The 17,635-nt window shown below is 34.7% G+C and overlaps 3 protein-coding genes and 2 long non-coding RNA genes across 9 annotated transcripts in view; 3 read left to right on the forward strand and 2 right to left on the reverse strand.

Annotated features, from left to right (window-relative positions):
- The first annotated feature begins 411 nt into the window (after positions 1-411).
- On the forward strand, positions 412-5,343 carry LOC140959608 (ranBP2-type zinc finger protein At1g67325). The gene is made up of 7 exons (XM_073417528.1): positions 412-762; positions 1,286-1,689; positions 2,590-2,656; positions 3,898-3,971; positions 4,074-4,228; positions 4,554-4,634; positions 5,115-5,343. The coding sequence occupies exons 1-7, from the start codon at positions 552-554 to the stop codon at positions 5,164-5,166; spliced, it is 1,044 nt and encodes a 347-aa protein (XP_073273629.1). The 5' UTR covers positions 412-551; the 3' UTR covers positions 5,167-5,343.
- Positions 2,663-3,878, forward strand: LOC140959609 (uncharacterized). The gene is made up of 2 exons (XR_012172018.1): positions 2,663-2,855; positions 2,915-3,878. It is a non-coding gene; the product is annotated as an uncharacterized lncRNA (long non-coding RNA).
- Positions 5,344-6,131: 788 nt separating the features above from the next.
- Positions 6,132-12,916, forward strand: LOC140959722 (RNA demethylase ALKBH9B). Of its 2 annotated transcripts, XR_012172053.1 has the most exons (7): positions 6,132-6,394; positions 7,416-8,087; positions 11,192-11,277; positions 11,379-11,689; positions 11,764-11,835; positions 11,913-12,323; positions 12,623-12,916. XR_012172053.1 is itself a non-coding variant. In XM_073417709.1 (6 exons), the coding sequence occupies exons 1-6, from the start codon at positions 6,238-6,240 to the stop codon at positions 12,166-12,168; spliced, it is 1,554 nt and encodes a 517-aa protein (XP_073273810.1). In that variant the 5' UTR covers positions 6,132-6,237; the 3' UTR covers positions 12,169-12,548. The 2 variants fall into 2 exon arrangements, 1 of the variants encoding a protein (XP_073273810.1); XM_073417709.1 differs by lacking the exon at positions 12,623-12,916 and having other exon boundaries at positions 11,913-12,548.
- On the reverse strand, positions 6,594-7,408 carry LOC140959723 (uncharacterized). The gene is made up of 2 exons (XR_012172054.1): positions 6,999-7,408; positions 6,594-6,960 (listed from the first exon to the last, which is right to left on the reverse strand). It is a non-coding gene; the product is annotated as an uncharacterized lncRNA (long non-coding RNA).
- A 1,121-nt stretch (positions 12,917-14,037) lies between the features above and the next one.
- Positions 14,038-17,635, reverse strand: part of LOC140958436 (protein ANTHESIS POMOTING FACTOR 1) — a 4,033-nt gene continuing 435 nt past the window's right edge. The window contains exons 3-12 of one of the 4 annotated variants that reach the window (XR_012171785.1): positions 17,206-17,306; positions 16,455-16,555; positions 16,314-16,380; positions 16,128-16,227; positions 15,935-16,048; positions 15,706-15,843; positions 15,524-15,608; positions 15,358-15,407; positions 14,599-14,908; positions 14,038-14,418 (exon numbers count right to left, since the gene is read on the reverse strand). Coding sequence is in view for 1 of the 4 variants with exons in the window: in XM_073415874.1 (XP_073271975.1) it covers positions 14,765-14,908; positions 15,358-15,407; positions 15,524-15,608; positions 15,706-15,843; positions 15,935-16,048; positions 16,128-16,227; positions 16,314-16,380; positions 16,455-16,555; positions 17,206-17,306 (900 nt within the window). In the remaining 3 variants the exon portion in view is untranslated. Of the gene's footprint in view, positions 14,909-15,357; positions 15,408-15,523; positions 15,609-15,705; positions 15,844-15,934; positions 16,049-16,127; positions 16,228-16,313; positions 16,381-16,454; positions 16,556-17,205; positions 17,307-17,635 lie in introns of all 4 variants that reach the window. The other 3 variants (XR_012171784.1, XR_012171783.1, XM_073415874.1) reach the window with 3 other exon arrangements.

Below are 17,635 nucleotides of genomic sequence, written 5' to 3' on the forward strand. Positions count from 1 at the left end.
CGTTTCAAATTTAAATACTCGTTCTGAATTTTGGGATCAAATAAGCTATAAGTCATGGTTAAAACCATTACAAAATCCTGTTGTTATATATTAAACATCAAATATTTTATACTATTTGGTTTTGGTACTCAAAATATATTTTAAAAAATATTCCACCTAAAATATGGACTATATATTGGCACTATATAATAAAAATATCAAGAATTTTAAAAATTACTATAATCTACTAATTTTCTTAAATAAAAAAACCATTCACATTAATTTTTTTTAAAAAAAAACACAAAATAAATAAGTAAAATTTATTTTTAAAAATTTTAAATACAAAAAAATAACACAAAAAATTTTAAAATAAAAACTGTATATTTTATATGAATGGTTATTTTCCAAATTGCTGAAGATAATTAATCATTAATTTTAAAACGAAATGAGAGTGATTTCACTGATCTGATTGAAAAACATTGGAAACATATAGACCTCAGTTGTTAGCGATCAATTTCCGCTGTTTAAAATTTGGTAGGAGTTGGAAAATTTAGGTTAGACGAAACAAAAGGATGGGCAGCGAAGCAGGAGGCGGAAGCGGGGGCGGGGGCGGGGGCGGGGGAGGAGGAAGAGACGGGGACTGGGAGTGCAATGGCTGCCGCAACAGAAACTACGCCTTTAGATCATTTTGCAATCGGTGCAAACAGCCCCGCCTTCTCGTTGATACCAAAACCCCTTCCGATTCCAAGTGGCTTCCACGAATCGGCGATTGGATCTGCACTGGTACTTTCATTTCGAATTTGTTGCCTTTTAGTGCCGGCAGCGTTGTTTTGTTGGGGAAAGCTTGTAATATGCTAATTTACTGTCAGTTGTTTGTGTGTGCTTTCTTTTAAACTATCGTCAATTAATCACCGAAGTACTGCTCCTTTCCATGCTTATCAGTAAATATGTGGAAGTAGTTCAACTTTATAACGGTATATAAACCACAGTATTTTTTTCTCTACTTAAATGTCTTGCTTTCATGCTACTAAATATTGTTCATGATCACGTTATTTTTTTAACTGTATGACTGTAAATGGTTTGAATCTCTTTTAGAATCTGTGGGAAAATGTGATGAATCTCTTTTTCAATCCGTGTTACTTATTCAAGTCAGTCAATCAAGAAACTTGATTTCAAATTGGTTGAGTTGTTTTCTGCTTTCTGAATGTGTATTTTGGTATTGGATGGCGGTTTGGCGTGTGATCTCTTCGCATGTGTCTTCTCCATGGCTACAATTGGTGTGGATGTGTATACTATGGATCGATAGGTTGCACTAACAACAATTATGCATCAAGAGTAAACTGCAAAAAGTGTGGACAGCCAAAGGAGGTAGCCGCAATGCCAGCTATTGCAATGCCTGGAGCTTCAGTCCATACTCATCCAAATTATTTTGCCAGGGTTCAAAGAGGAGTGGAACAAATGTTAGGTGTTGGATCTCTCCAACAATCTTTGAGCTCTGGTTGGCCTCTTGGAGGGACTGATGAGTATGGAATCCATTCTGCTGATCCCTATAGTCTTCAGCCTACGTGGTCTTTGGGTGGGAACGGCATGCGCATGCCCATGGTTCCATTTTCTAGTCAACCAGATAACATGAATCCTGTTCCAAATGGATGGCGTGCAGGTGATTGGTTGTGCCCTTGTGGCTACCACAATTACTCTTCACGTGCACAGGTATGCAGAGTGTTATATGTTGTGGTGTAGGAAAATCATTTTCATGATGTAGAGTCGAAAGTCTATAATGACAGACAATATATGAAGTTATAAATTATTATGTGCTAATTATTGATGTCGAGATGGAGGGAAGGTTATCGGTTTAAAGAGATTAATGTAGGCTGCCAATTACAAGTGTATATAGCTTGGAGAATTTAAAGGATGTGTAATTTTAGTCCGTTAAATCTCATTAAAATATCGTATCTTTAAGGATTTGGGATCCGTTTGGGTATCACAGGTTCGTGATGATAAGGAGTGTCAACATTTAAGATAATAGGAAGCATTAAGAAAAGGTTTTTGGCATTAAACTTACTGAATTTTGAGAATTGGGTGGCATAAATATGCCCTGCACTCAGACCAGCTGTCTGCATTTGAGTTCCAGGTGTTAAGCACTCTCTTACCACACCCGCGATCAAAATTCAAAAAGGTACTGTTACTGTGTGATGATCCATAATCAACATCTCGTCATCTTTTTGGGTCTCAGTCATTTTGCTGTTGCAGTTGCCAGTCAGTCTAGTATTAAACTTGATTAGTTCTATTTTGGTAGGATTATGACCAACAAAAGTTGTGAGTGGGATCAAATATCCTCATTGTTCTATTTCATATATTAGATTAGATATTAGATTTTATTTCATCTTAGTCTACTGTATTTGATGGTCTCTAGAGGCCTAGGTTGTTGCTACAGGTATTGAAGAAGGCATTTCCAATTCCTAAATTTGCCTCCTTCTAGGGTGCATTTTTGAACTTTTGATTGGTTTCTTGAGAGTGAAACTAATTTAACTAATCTACTTATTGTGCAAAAGTTCTTTTATATTTGATGAAACTATATTTCTCATATGCATTGGTTGCCGTCATTTTTAGTGCAAAAAGTGCAATGCTCCTACACCAACAGAGACACCTTCATCTCTCATGAATGCTGCGGTTACAGGTTTGTTTATTCATTATGTCTGTTTATAGTAGCGTAATACTTGAGGAGGTTTGTAAAGTCATTGATGCTTTGGACACATTATTTAGTTTCGAATATCCTGTTAACATCACAACCTTAATTATTTTCTTTTGCTTTAGGGGGTTTGGTGGTGAATTTTTCTTGCCCGGAAACTATTTAAAATGTTTTTTTTTTTTGCTGAGTGTTGTTTGATTTTTGCCCATGGATATTTCATTTTCACAATGACTACTAGCATTGAAGCCATCGGTGATTCCCTTTACTAGTTCCTTCCCTCTAAAATCTTGCCATTGCACTTTATAGGGATGCAGTATATATTGCCTCACTGAAATTATCAGTTGGTTGGTCATTTGAATAGACAACACATGTTTTGATGATTCACAAACTACTGGGATTTCAAAGGTGTCGTAATTGAATAGTCAACCATAATCCTCAATCGGTCAACTATTTTAACTTTTAACAAAAAAATAATCAATTTTGGAATCCTATACCGGTTCCTGTGCTGAACAATGCTATCCAACATATCCTTCTGTCGCAATTAAAAAAAAGAACTCCATCATATCTTGCTTCCAAAACCACTGTTGTTTACCAATGCTTCTAAAGAAACAGTAAAATTGGAGTGAGAAAGGGAAACTGGAATAAAAGCTGCTAAGCTGAACAGTAGTAACTCCTGCAATCACTGTCTTCAACTCCAGGGTGCCATGGGCTGACACAGGCTTCAGATCGTCATATTGAAAACATTAAGATAACTATAACCCACTGACTAATGTGTTTTCTGATCAAAGTTTTCTTGTGTCAGATGTATATGGTTTCTGAAGTTCTTGCAACTTTTGAAAAAGGTATGGTATTGGTGGTTTTGGGCTGTGTGATTTTAAGGGAGGAATGATATTTTTGTGGTTTGAGGCTGTGGAGGTGGCGGTTACATTTTATAGAACGAGTGAGTAAATGGCAATTTTATCCGTGATATGGGGTGTGTCAGGTTTTTCTTGTTGGGGGTAGGGATATAGACAAGTAAGGGAAAATCAGTGATGTCCGCCTACTTTTCACTGCACTTGTACTGTTGATTTATATATTGTGTAAGTCTTCTGCTAACTTTGCCACAAGTTCCTCACTTCTGTACCTTTTGTGTTGAATATTTCAAAACTGTGCTTCTTCCGCTGCATAGCTGGATGGGCCTTATCATCTAAGCAAGCACGCAATCTTATGTTATTTTCCTTCTATTGAAGCTGTTGGAACAAAACGTGTGGCATCTGAAGAATTTGCAAACAACTGGGACAGCAAGAGATTAAATGCAGGACGAGTAAGAGACTGATTTGATCACCGGGTTCATTTCACACGCTGAAAGATGAAATCTTTAATTTTGACGTGGGTCCCTTGCATGCTTTATTTGATGAACTCTCAGGCATATGGGATGCAGCAAGCATCTTCTGCACTGGAGCCATTCCAAGTGTCTGGTTACCCCACCATTTCCAGTGGAACCTCGGCGATGGCTTCAAATTTGCAAGTCAATTTTCAAATGTTGCCTGTATCGGCAGCACCCGTGCTCCTTGGGAAAGGGTAAGACAGGATCTTATTAGATGTAATTGTTTCTAGCATATTTGTGTATACTTTCAAAGGAGATCATCATCCAATTTTTTTTTTGGGTGCTTATTTGTTCCTCTTCTTTTCCACGTGGAGTCTGTCTTCTCCCATTATGTTTTCGTTTTGTATGATTTGCAAGTTACATCACTAGGTCATGGAATATTTCAACTATAGTATTGCCATTAAAGTAAATCTTACTCATCAAATCCATCGTCTGAAAGTTTCATAGAGAACATATCCCCATCCCACTTATTATTCACCATTAATCTGTATTGACAATATATGCCTGTTGTATCTGCAGAGCTAAGCAGTGGCGTAATGGGGATTGGATGTGCTCAAATTGTAACAATCACAATTATGCATCTCGAGCTCAGTGTAACAGGTGAGCGAGTGAGATGAAATTGAAACATATTTTCACTAGCCGATTATTTCTTAGCATGTTTACTTGGTCATCAACTTGTCAAGTGACGGAATGACCTAAGAACTCCACGCTGATGAAATATCATTAGGCTACATTTTGGTTGCAAAGTAAAGCATGGATGGTAAATTTTCATCCACTGGATTAGTAGGAAAAAAGTTTGGTTCACTAGTAACTTTCCTCATGGTAACTACTTAGTCAACAAATTATCGTGTAAAACGTGACGAAACTGGGAACGCCCAACCGCTAGTCAATGATATTTTTTCAAATTTCTGTGCATTGAGAACTTTTCCTCATGGTTTGCTTCTGTTGTTTTTCAAATTTCTTGGCATTTTTCTTCTGTGCATTGAAAACTCATAATTTTGCCAAGAAAAATAATAGCTACGTTCGATTCAGTGTGATACTGTAAAATGAGCTCCATAATTTCTTGCTTTGAATTTGCAGGTGCAAAACTGAGAGAGATGATGCAATTGCTGAGGCAGTGAGTGTTGCATAATTCACAACTTGTGAAGAGCTAAATATTAGTTATGTACTATATTGTTCTGAAATTAGAAGCTTGGACATTGGTTAGTCTTCGTACTTGGACTCTTGGAAGATGATGTGTGTTGTACGTTAAACTTCGTTTTGTTTTTTGAATTTTTTTTTCCAAAATCAAATATGGTTTTTTTTTTTATAGATGAAAAATTTATGACAATAGAACCCCAACCGCTAATAATGATATTTTTTCTTTCATAAAAAGTTAGCGCTTTAACGAGGGAGATAAGTTTATTATGGGTTTCGAAATTGCAATTAAAAGCTCGATACAATTAAATCTATTTAGAAGTAGTTGATTTGTATGTATTTTTTACATTAGGCACCGAATTAATAGAATGACTTTTCCCAAACGAAACCGATTTACTCAAGATAATTGCACAAAGCAAAATCGGAATATTCACGGAAAGTAAAATTTTTCATACCAATCTTTTGTTTGTTTGATTTTGATTAAAAAAAAAAAAAAAACTGTTTTGTATCGGATTAACTAAATATCATTTATCAAAAATCTTTATTATAATCAATCCACACTATTATATAATACATATACTTTAAGAAAATCAAACAACCATATTTTTATAGTTAAAAAATTCTATAAATTATTATTTTTTTCTTAAAAAAGAATTATTTTTGATACTAAATACCTAATTTATCAAAATTTTATAACTTTATTTTTAATTTTATCTTTATAAACTTTATATTCTTTTCATTTCTTAAAAAAAAATTATCTAATTAAAATAAATTTTTTCTTTGATAAAAATTATATGAGTATTTATATAAATATTAATAAAAAATATAAAAATAAGCAATTTAATTTTTTAAATATAAAAAAAATTATTTTTAATTGTGAAAGTGAATTATTATCAACCGCAAAATAAAATTCCAATCCACCAAATCCATTTGTTTATACATCAAATCAGTAAAGTCGAATACAAAAGTCCCAGCGTCAAAATTCACAATAAACCGGAGTTCAAATTGAAGTCTTCACCACCTTTAGATTTTTCTCCGACCTAATTTTTTTGCTTTTCATCGATCAATGACCTCAGAGATGGACCAATTTCTGCTTAAATACAACGCTGAAGAACTCCGAATTGCCGCTGAATTCTTGTCCAATTGGCTGCCTTTTCTGTCCCCGGGCCTCTGCAAGACCTGCACGCTAACTCTTTCCGATCACATCCGATCTCTCGATTCAGGTTTGCGTGCTCTATTTCTGTAGTCTTTCTAACTTATGTATATGCGCACCTTTAAGTTGTTATGTTCTCTGCCCGTTCACTGAATTTATAGCGTCATTTTTTTCCTTAATTGTGCAAGTTGAGTTTTTTTGGGTCACAACTAATGTAAATTGGAAGATTTTTTATGCGACCCCTTTGCGGAATCAGTTTTTTGTTAAAAAAAGAAACAATAAATTTGCGAGTGGTTTTTTTTTTTCCCCTTTTTCTTTTGGGGATAATTGTTGTTTCTTTTCAGTTTTTATTCCTATCATCAGGGGAGTATTTATCTTGGGGTTTAATTGGTTTTGAAAAGTATATCTGCAATGCTGGGTTTTTTGGTGTCAAGGGTCTATAAATGTTAAAATTAGTTTTTTCTTCCTGTTATTTAAGATATATTTGTTTTTTCCCCTTTAAAATTGCGGGACTGGTACAATGCACGTTGTAGGCGTGTTGCTTATGAGGATTTAATTTCTTTTCAATTATGTTCTTTTGTAGATTTATGAATTAACAAGCCAACTGAAAAGAGATATAGATATGGACTTTTGTTTCTTATAAAAAAAAAAGATATAGATATGGACTTTAAAACAAAATCCAAGAGCTTATCTTTTAGAATTTTTTACCAACAAATAATGTTATATAAAATGGGAGGATTAAATGAATAAAAATTTGAAAGAGTAATCGAAAATGACAACAAAAATAAAGGTCTGGTTAGATATCTCAGTTCTGGTTAATCAATCTAGATCATCCTTCAGAGTGGCCACTGGTGTGATAGCTGCTCCACCTTTCCAGCTGAGTAATTATTCCAGATTCCTGTTTTTGATTATCCTGTCATTGCATAATTCCCCTTCACAGTTTGATTTGTTCATTTGTTAATGTGCTTTTCATTAACTAGTTTTTATCATGATTCTTTTTATCCCCTTTCATTCAATTATTAATTTTGAATTATCGGATTGAATGCTGACAATGAATGCATTATCTGATGATTTTGAACTCTTACAAACAGAAGCTAATGTCACTGTTTCGACTCCTGTTATCATGGATCATCAACATTGCGTGGAATATCAGGGTAATTGTAGTACCCATTCCACTGGAAGTAGGAAAGATAGTGTGGATGATAACGATTGCGCAGAAACATTTTCATTGGGCAGTTGGAAAGATGAGGCTGATGGGTTGTCCGAACATCCAGTTGAAGAGTCATCAACTAGTGACTTTATCCAGTCAGCACCTCTTACGAGCACTCCAGTGAAGAAGTCTTGTGTTAATGTGGCTCAAAGCCCTGGGGTGAAACAGTCTTGGGATGATGTGGCTCAAAGCTCACAGATGAAGAAGTCTTGGGCTGATATGGCTCAGGGAGATGAGCTCGAGGAAGATGAAGAGGACGAACAGATTAATAAGTTTGTCAATGCCAATGCCAATGATTTTACAGGGGATGGAACGTCACCGAAGGAAGCAAAACCGAAGGTGAAATTGTCCAGGGATCAGAGAGAATACATTCGCTTTGGCAGTGTGAAAAGGAAGAAGGATTTCATATGTCTGGAAAGGGTTACTGGGAGAATAGTAAATGTACTAGATGGGCTGGAGTTACATACTGGTGTTTTCAGTGCTGCAGAACAGAGTCGGATTGTTCGGTATGTTGAACAGCTTCAAGAGATGGGAAGGAGTGATCAGTTGAAAGGTGAGTTCTTGACATATAGTTCTCCAACATTCTAGAAGTTTGGTGATGAAATAGTATATGCTTTTCGTATACTTCAGCCTTGTGGTTTTTTGATTGGCTGGCTTTGTTTTTATGGGGTTTGGTTTAATGGCTTCAGTTTTGTCTGGTTTAAGCTGCATAAATTTTGAAGTTATTTTTGTCCGGAAGGAGTGGTTAACTTGCTGGTTTTTACCATCAGGAAAAGTTAATCTAGTTGCACGGACTTAATTTATGTTTCTAGATGCAAAGAATTGGATGAATCATCATTGGTGAAACACAATTTGCTTTGTTTTCACAAACTTGCAATATAGCCCTCGAGTTATGAAAATACTAGGCACCTTAGCCTTTTGGTTGTTAGTGATACTCATGATTGTCAGGATCTAGATTGATCCCACAATCTAAAAGGTATAACCTGGATTGTATTTTGTGATTCTTTTAAGGTAAGGTAATCAAATTCTTTCAAATACTGTATTGCAGTGAAATCTTGCTCCTAATCCGTACATCACTATCGGACTATCCTACTCTAGATCATACCGATTCAGGTTGAATTAACTCATCCAGCCAACTTGCCTGGAGTCCACCGACGCCAAAAATAAGTTGAATTGCACATTTAGTTAAAGGCATTTTTTATAATCTCGACGACTTCTTGTTCTTTTGTAATCACAACATTGTAGTGTTTCCCAGCATAAACTTTACCCTACCTTCTAAAATCTTGGGGAGAAAATATTGTCACCCTTTTATTATGACACCATCAAATCTGATGATAATATTTTACCCGATACTTCGAAAGTTCATCCATATTTTTTAGGACTACATTTTCCGTGCCTATCCAATGCTGCAACCTGGCCAAACTGCATATTTATTAATACCTGCGATAAATTCTTATATGGCTGAACGCCTGAAACTAGTGGATGATGGAAGTAGGGGTGTAGATTGGTTTTAATTGTCTGGTTCGGTTCAGAAACCGATAAATCGAACCTAGCCGCATGGTTTTAATTGGTTTTTGGTTAATCATGGTTTGGGTCGGTTTTAAAATTAACCAAACCAAAAAATTTGGTTTCATTCAAAGTTTAGATGATGGTAGAGTACTTTCGAAAATAAAGTAACCGATTTTGAAGATTTATATTTTTTATCTTAAACTTGTCATGTTTTACAATGTGTTATTAAATGCGTCGGATCTTTGTATATATGTTGATATTCGTATATTTATAATACTTACACTAGACATTTTAAAATATGTTCAACAATAAGTAAAGTATAAAACTTGAGATCATATTCAATACTAAAAACCGATCATTCAAATCGAACCGAATCAAAATCTTAGTTTTGGTTTGGTTTGATTATTAATAATTTGTGGTTTGACTCGTTTGTTATTCAATAAAATTGATAAACTTCGCTTGCTTTGAACTTAATAAAAAACCGAACCAAACCATACTTGAAAGCCCCTAGATGGAAGGATGTGATTGAGAGTGGATTGCTGAAATTTGTAACTGCAATTCCATTTGATAATTTCTTCTTATTTTTGTTTTTCATGTATATGAAGCCTTTGTTCGAAATTTTATAAATCGAACCAAACTATGCTTGAACACCCCTAAATGGAAGGATGTAATTGAGATGGTTCAAAATGGCGATTTTGGTTTGCTGAAATTTGTATTTGCAATTTCATGTGATAATTTTTTTTATTTCGTTTTCATTTGATAAAAAGCTTTTGTTCGAATGTTATGGAAGGATGTAATTGAGAGGGCTCAAAATGGCGAATTTGGATTGCTGAAATTTGTATTTGCAATTCATTTGATAATTAATGAAGCCTTTGTTCGTATTTTTGTAAAAATCGAACTAAACCATATGTGAATACCCTAGATGGAAGGATGTAATCCAGAGGGCTCAAAACGGCGAATTTAGATTGCTGAAATTTGTATTTGGAATTCCATGTGATAATTAATGCAGCCTTCGTTCGAACTTTTGTAAAAATTGAACCAAACAGTACTTGAATACTTTAGACTGAAGGATGTAATTGATAGGGCTCAAAATAGCGAATTTGGGTTACTGAAATTTGTATTTGCAATTGCATGTGATAATTTCTTTTTATTTCATTTTTCATTTCATATGAAGCCTTTGTTTGAACTTTTATAGAAATCGAATCAAATCAAATCATACTTGAACACCCCTAGATAGATGGATTAATTGAGAGGGCTCAAAATGGCGAATTTGGATTGCTGAAATGTGTATTTGCAACTCCATCTGATAGTTTCTTTAATTTCATTGTTCATTTCATATGAAGCCTTTGTTCGGTTTTGGCATTAAACAAAGTGATACCAAGATGAAACCAATTCTGATGCTCTTGAAAGCTAAAACTAAGTATAAAAAAGCACGCACCTATACTAGGCTTCATGGTAAAAACTAAAAATTAAAGACATACTATTTTTAACGTTATAAGAAAAAAATTTAAGAGGTTGTTTTTAATGCCCGAATCTGAATTTTCAACTTGAAGAGTTAATCTAACCATGAATTTTCCGCTATGAGGTTATTTACTTAATTCAGATTATGTTTACTCATTAATATCATGTATCTGTTATTCCTTTACTTCCCCATTTTTTTATTTCTAATTTCGTAGATGGAGTATTCCATATTATGTCTGATGCTTTCTATTTATGATGATGAGCCTAACCTAGTTTTTGCTTTTGAAAGTAAAGTGATCGATTGTATAAGAGTCTTATCAATTGTTTGACTCAAGCATTGTGACATGGAATTTGTGAAAGTATTTTCTTAAACATTGTTGTCATCAACATCAAAGAGAATAATAAACATGGACAGGAGGGGATGGCACAATTTGAACCAATGGGTATTGATAAAATTTCATTTTCCTGTCTTATGTTGGCTTAGTCAACCAAATTTGTTCATTTGTTAACGTACTACATGGATCTTATCGATTATGACACTGTGACATTAAGTTGTAATGTTAAAGTTGCAATTCGGCACTTAAATTGTTATTTTCTTGTTTTTGTATTGTGGGCCCAACCCAAGGAGTTATATGCAATATTTTCAAAGTTATAACGAATATACTGCTTTCTCCTTTCTATTTTTAGATCGCACCTACTCTCAGCCTCGAAAGTGGATGAGGGGAAAAGGACGTGTAACACTCCAATTTGGTTGCTGTTACAATTATGCCTCTGTAAGTTCCTCGTTGCTTTGGCTGTTGAAATTTTTTTTTTGTTTTCGCATACGTGATACGACTGACTTCATCAGTCCTCAATTTAACTCCGCTGGTGACAGGATAAAGTTGGTAATCCACCAGGCATCCTCAAGAATGAAATTGTAGATCCTTTACCTCATCTATTCAAGGTTATGATAAAAAGGCTTGTTAGGTGGCACGTTATACCTCCATCTTGTGTTCCTGACAGCTGTATCGTCAATATTTATGAAGAAGGAGATTGTATACCACCTCATATTGATAATCATGACTTTGTCAGACCATTTTGTACTGTTTCATTTCTCAGTGAGTGTAAAATAATATTTGGATCAAACTTGAAAATACTTGGTCCTGGTGAATTTGCCGGTTCATTTTCTATCCCCCTACCAGTCGGGTAAGCCTTTATTTTATATAAATTAAAGTGTTTGGTTGTGTCCTCAACTGATCAGCTGTTTTAAACCTCTCTAGGTCGGTTCTTGTTCTCAACGGAAATGGGGCTGATGTGGCTAAACACTCTGTGCCTGCAGTTCCCACAAAGAGGTACCATTCTTTGAAAATATACTTTTTCTTTTCATTTTTTTTCCAATCATGCTAAATCTTATTTGTTCGTCTGCCAGGATATCAATTACCTTTAGGAAAATGGATAGATCTAAATGGCCCGTCGATTATGTCCCTGAACCTGATCTGCAAGGGCTGCAACCGCTGCCAGATCACGTGGATAAATCAAGGAAATATAGTGCTTCAAGATCCAGAAGTTCTTTGAATAAGCCAGCTGGCGGAAGAGAGCAGGTAGACAGAGGTAGGGGATTGAATAGTGTACATTTGGATGCTCGTCAATCAGGTCAAAACCCAACAAGGAGGTTCAGTCAGTAGGCGAAAGTTTTGAGTAGGTGTGGAAATTTGATGAAAGTGAATTTTATTATTACAGCTCTAACAAGTGTGACTTCTATCATTTTTTTGTGAGAAAGGGAGGCAGTTTGCATACAATTGTACTAAATATACTGGTTATCCACTCAAGAGATCATGAGGTATCACTTTGGTCATCACTGCAAAAAGTTTGGTTGGCATATAGTTGTAGCAGCCGTATGAGTTGTGCTTGTTTTTAAACTTCAAGTGTGTGGTTTTTATGTTGAAAATGATCTGGGGAAGTTCATGTTAGTGTGATTGCTTTCAGCAGTGGACCTAGGTAGGGTGGGTGGGTGGTCATTGTTATTTAATAGAAAAAAACTGATGAAATTTGGAGGATGTCTATCCTGTTTGTTTCCTACTTCATTGGCTCCTTCATGTATTGTCAGCTTGGTCGAACTTCGACTTATCAAATTTGCAGAACATGTTTACCAGAAAACTGGATTCATGTTGGTCGCCATCAAATGTTTGATAGAGGGAAATACCAGAAACTATTTTCTTCATTTCTACACCTGGAATCAACATTAGGCCTCAACTTGTACATTTTTTTTGGGTATTAAAATCAAGATTGATGAAACACATCCTCCTTATTTGAGTTGATTTTTTGTATTATTGGCCTCTTATTTTAAGATTGAACCTGACCAAATTGAATGGTCCTATCTTGTAAAATCTCATACTTGGTTTAGGCTTGAGGTTTTGGTGCATTGATAATTGGTATCACAAGAACTGTTTATATTTTATGTTACTTGAGATGGATATGCTCACATGCTTGGTTCAAATTGAGTACACTTTGATTTTGAATGTTAAATTTAGTAATGACTATTGAGTTTTATTTTAAAAATATTAGAGCCTTCCTCGTTATCAAATATTCTATTTGTTCTTTTTTTGTGATTGTTGATATTCAATTTTAATGTTCAGTGATGAGTTTCTTTATAGTTGATTTTTATCAAACTTCTGCTGGTTTGGGAGGGAAATGAGGATGCTAGTTTTATTTTATTATTATTATTTTTTTAATTTCATTATTTTTTTTTATGATGAAACAAGCCCCCGTCGGTCATCTCAAAGAGTGGGCTGTTTCCTGTAAAAAAATATCTTGTTCTTTTCTTTTTAATTTATACCATGTATTTCGTTTTCTTTTTCAGAAATTACCAAAAAAAAAAATAGTTCAATCCTTAGACCAGGGAACTTTTATCAGAAGTTTGTTATTCAAAAGATTAAAATAATAATAAATTTAAAAACACTTAAAAGAATTCATCAGTAAATCTTAATGCATACAAAATTTGCATTAAAAGGACTACGACTAACCAGTAACCACAAGCAATGTTGTAAATGGGAGAGGCGGTGGGGGACGATCAAAGACCTATTACCATCTAGGTGATTGAATTTTTTTAGCAATTTTTATAAATAATTTTATATAATGATGCAATATAATTAAAAATAATCATCATTTTTTATGTAATATATGTAATTAAATAATGTTTATACATAAAAAAAACTCTATACAATATAATACAATCTAAACAAAGTACAAATAAATATATAAATACAAATTAACAAGATAATTAAGATTGTGGTTGACGACGACGACAACTGGAAACGGTTTGAAGCAGATGGTCGCTGACGGTGGATGACATGTGACATTTTATTAAGATTTTAAAATTATTGACCATCTAGACTGTCTCCACCTCCTGCTCGTCTGTCGGATAGCCTCGTTAGACAAATGCAAAGCGGCCAAGGGCCACCTACCGTTTAGACGGCCGCCTCGATTGCTTTTTAGAACACTGACTACAAACACAATGTTCATTAACTTCCGACGTAAGAATCTGAAAAATAAAGTAGTTTGAAGTCTTCCACTGCTGCGAGAGGACATATAATACAACATATAAAAACACAATTCTTAAATTCAAGTTTTCTCACTCTCATAACACAATGTAGCGAAAGACCGTTCATGTTTCCCGTGAAAAAAAAAGATGTCAGACGATTTTTCATAAAACTTACATAACCTTGACAGAGAGTTTTAAGATAATTTTATCGCAATTGTGGCAATGGTTCCTCTCCCAGATATCATATTTTTCACACCCTCTCTTTATATATATCAGTGAAACTCATTTACATCTTCCTTGAAGACTTTGGTTTTCCACCACTTTTCGTTATTTCAAACCATATGAATGGCACGCCATCAAGCCCAAAAAGTCTTGCGTATGACACATAGAGCACCTACACGGAGCACCTATGTGATCATCTGCAATCAAATGCTCTAACAAATCGAGCAAGAAAAAGCTGAATAGAAGAAAAAACAATCTGGTGAAAATTATAGGCTACAAGTGCGATATCCAGGGGGATGGAGGGAGAGAATAAACTATTGACCACAGTAGGAAAAGATAATGGAAGAGTTACCATTGAAAACCTTATTAGCAGTTAATGAGATGCTAGCATAATGACATTATCCAAGGTCCCAAAATTTATTTCACCACGTCGGTTCACCTTTTCCTTAAGACCCCACGTGACCAAATAAATTTAGGGCCCTTGTATTTAGTACCCTCATGCTAGCACCAAATAATCCTTATTTCCTCCCAACATAAGCTGCTAATTTAGACAAGTCTGGAATCCAAAATGATAACTCTGAGGACCCTGTTGCAAACATTAAGCTTCCAGGAGCCCATTTTATTACAGGTGGTTCAGCTTCAGTACTCATCCAACTGGCTACCTGAAAACTTTCAATGTCAAAATCACAATGGCAGGTCTAGATACTTTCGATTAACTCTTACAACAAGAGTATTGGGTGAGCAATGAGGATTTCAATTTCACCAAGAATATCATAATTATTCAAGCTTATTTTTGTTGAGCTTCTAAGCAATTTAAGGTATATTTGCACCCAAAAAAAGATAACATCTTGTGCTTGCAACTTGATAATTAAGGGAGCTCAGCTATCTACAGCACATGAGAAAGGTGTACTTTGAAACATCGATCCAAAACTAAATCAAGCATTTGCTTCCTCTGTGCATAGAACATATAGTTTAGGGAAAAAGTATTATAACGCGATTGCAAATTGATCTAATATGAATACTCAAATCTAAAAATTCAGATGCTGAAAATGAAATCTAAGAAAGATGTTTAAACATAATCTAGGATGAGAACAAAGAAAAATATCCGTACTTCTTTACCGCTTCGAACACCCCAAGCATAAACGCTACCATCACCAGAACCTGCCAATAGCATAAACCCAACATCATCAGAGACCCTTTAGAAGTCCAAACACATCTAGCCCATTTGAATATAGAATCCCGGTTACGCCCCGACACAAGAGCACAAAACTCTTTACCTGATATGACAAACATTCCTTCAGGGCTGAAAGATGCCTCCAAAGTAGAACTACTTGAAACTGGCTTGACATTATATGTTGATAACTACAAGAAAAGTAACATAAATTAAAAGGGGAAACTCTTGTTCAGTGCAAGCCACATAAGTATGATTGAGATTGATAAAGAACTAAAAATGACTCACGAGGGTTCCACGAAAGGAATCAAGCACATGAATATGCCCATTTGAGGATGTCAGAAGCATAAGTCTTCCATCATTACTGAACTTCACAACATTTGCTTCTGAAACATCTCCTCCAAGAGAATAAATGTCAAAAGGGCCCTTCAATCATACAAATTCGACATCTTCAAAAGCTAAAAATCAGAGGACCTGACTATCAACTTTGAGTGCATTACGAATATTGAATTCCAACCTTTTCATATTTTCGAGCATCAAACATCCTTATACAGCCTCCAAATGCAATAGCAAATAGAAGTCCCTGGTCATCATAAGCTGCAGCTGGTCTTCCTTGAACACGTAGAAGACCCTAGACCGGAAAATTAATTTTAACAAAGAGTACATAAAAATAGTACCAAACAAAGAATTCAACAGCAAGGCATGCCTACCTGACATTTCTCTGATCTTTGATCCCAAAGTAAAACTGTTCGATCAAGAGATCCCGATATAAAACAATCTTTTCGAGAGCAAAAGCTCAGGGAAACAACCCTGCAAATCCAAAAAACTAAAATTTGAGAGTCCTTGATGATATCTCTTAATGTGAAAAAAAGGTAATTGAAGGTTTAAAATCATACCTGTCATGATGACCTTTGAAATACCTCAGGTATTTGTTGTCGTGCAATGAGAGAAGCCTCAGCGATTCTGCCATCATTAAACAAATATATGAATGAATGCATATGATTCTAAACAATCCAGTTAGGCACAAATAGCCATACCATCCCATCCATTCTTTGAGGAATAAATAACAGTAGTTGGATGAGAGGTGAAGCTAACTAAATCAACTCCATATTTTTTGCTGTTGATTGTCTTCAGACACCTGAAAGTAACAAGTAGGCTCTGTCAGCACACATGACTAGGCATTACAATTGATTCCAAATAAACGCAGTAGTCAGTGACCCTGAGGCCGTCACAGACTGAAGGAACCTAGTTCCAGAAAGACACATCACTTCTGTCCTACACCATATGCTATGAACTAGTGATGTTTGAAAGGCTAGATCGAATTAGTGTTTTTACTCAAAGCTAACAGGATTAACATCTCAAACAGATAACGAGGGGTGATGGATAAAACATTAGTTATTGTAAATCAGGTTAAGTAGATCGAACGGTATTCATAAAAAAAGAAAGAAAGAAAAAGAGTCCGTTTAGTGCAAGTATAAAACGTAAAGATGATGGTTCAAAGAAAAAAATATATATTTCCAGTCCTTTAATGCAAGTTGGAGCAAATTATTTCTCTTCGATATGACTAACTTTGAGTGTTGAGACGAAAAATGTACAACTGTGAGCTACAATGGGTCACAACAGACTGAATAAAAGATAGAGAATTGTGGATTTCCTAAAGTTAGAAAAGAAAAAAAATTGCTACAAATGCTCAAATCAAAATTCACCATCTTTCAAAAACAAAAATAAAAAAAACAAAATTCACCAGAAAGAATGATCTGCAAACGTAAGTCAAAATAAAATACTTACGTTGCGCTGGAGACATCATACAGGCGAATAGATTCATCATCACTGGCAGTTACCAAATAATTTGAAGTCCTATGAAAGTCCATTGAACTGATTCTACCATTCTGCGGGATGTAATACAATAATACAAGAGTTCAGCTGTACGATACTTCACAAGCGGAGGATATTAAGCTTAGGAAAAATGAGAAATTCAAGCTAGGTATGAAAAATTTCTGTATTGCAACAACTAATTGTAATAATAAAAAAAATTGCCGCTGAACCACAAAATGCAAATTCCACGTCAACGAACTAATTCAAGATTTTCCATAAACAACGTAGAAAAATACCAACAAAGGTCGATTTCACAATAGAGAACTTTTTCCATTTCCAAATTTTTTGGTTAACAGAAAAAAAAAAAAAAAAAAAAAAAAAAAAAAAAAAAAAAAAAAAAAAA

Source organism: Primulina huaijiensis, chromosome 15 (genome assembly GCF_012295235.1).
Source record: "Primulina huaijiensis isolate GDHJ02 chromosome 15, ASM1229523v2, whole genome shotgun sequence".
Classification (NCBI taxonomy): domain Eukaryota; kingdom Viridiplantae; phylum Streptophyta; class Magnoliopsida; order Lamiales; family Gesneriaceae; genus Primulina; species Primulina huaijiensis.

Coding starts and splice junctions, on each gene's coding strand:
- LOC140959608 (XM_073417528.1), top strand. CDS start 552: ATGGGCAGCGAAGCAGGAGGCGGAAGCGGGGGCGGGGGCGGGGGCGGG. Junction 1,690..2,589: donor ATTACTCTTCACGTGCACAG/GTATGCAGAGTG, acceptor CGTCATTTTTAG/TGCAAAAAGTGCAATGCTCC. Junction 4,635..5,114: donor TCTCGAGCTCAGTGTAACAG/GTGAGCGAGTGA, acceptor TTGAATTTGCAG/GTGCAAAACTGAGAGAGATG.
- LOC140959722 (XM_073417709.1), top strand. CDS start 6,238: ATGACCTCAGAGATGGACCAATTTCTGCTTAAATACAACGCTGAAGAA. Junction 11,278..11,378: donor GCTGTTACAATTATGCCTCT/GTAAGTTCCTCG, acceptor CGCTGGTGACAG/GATAAAGTTGGTAATCCACC. Junction 11,690..11,763: donor TCTATCCCCCTACCAGTCGG/GTAAGCCTTTAT, acceptor AAACCTCTCTAG/GTCGGTTCTTGTTCTCAACG.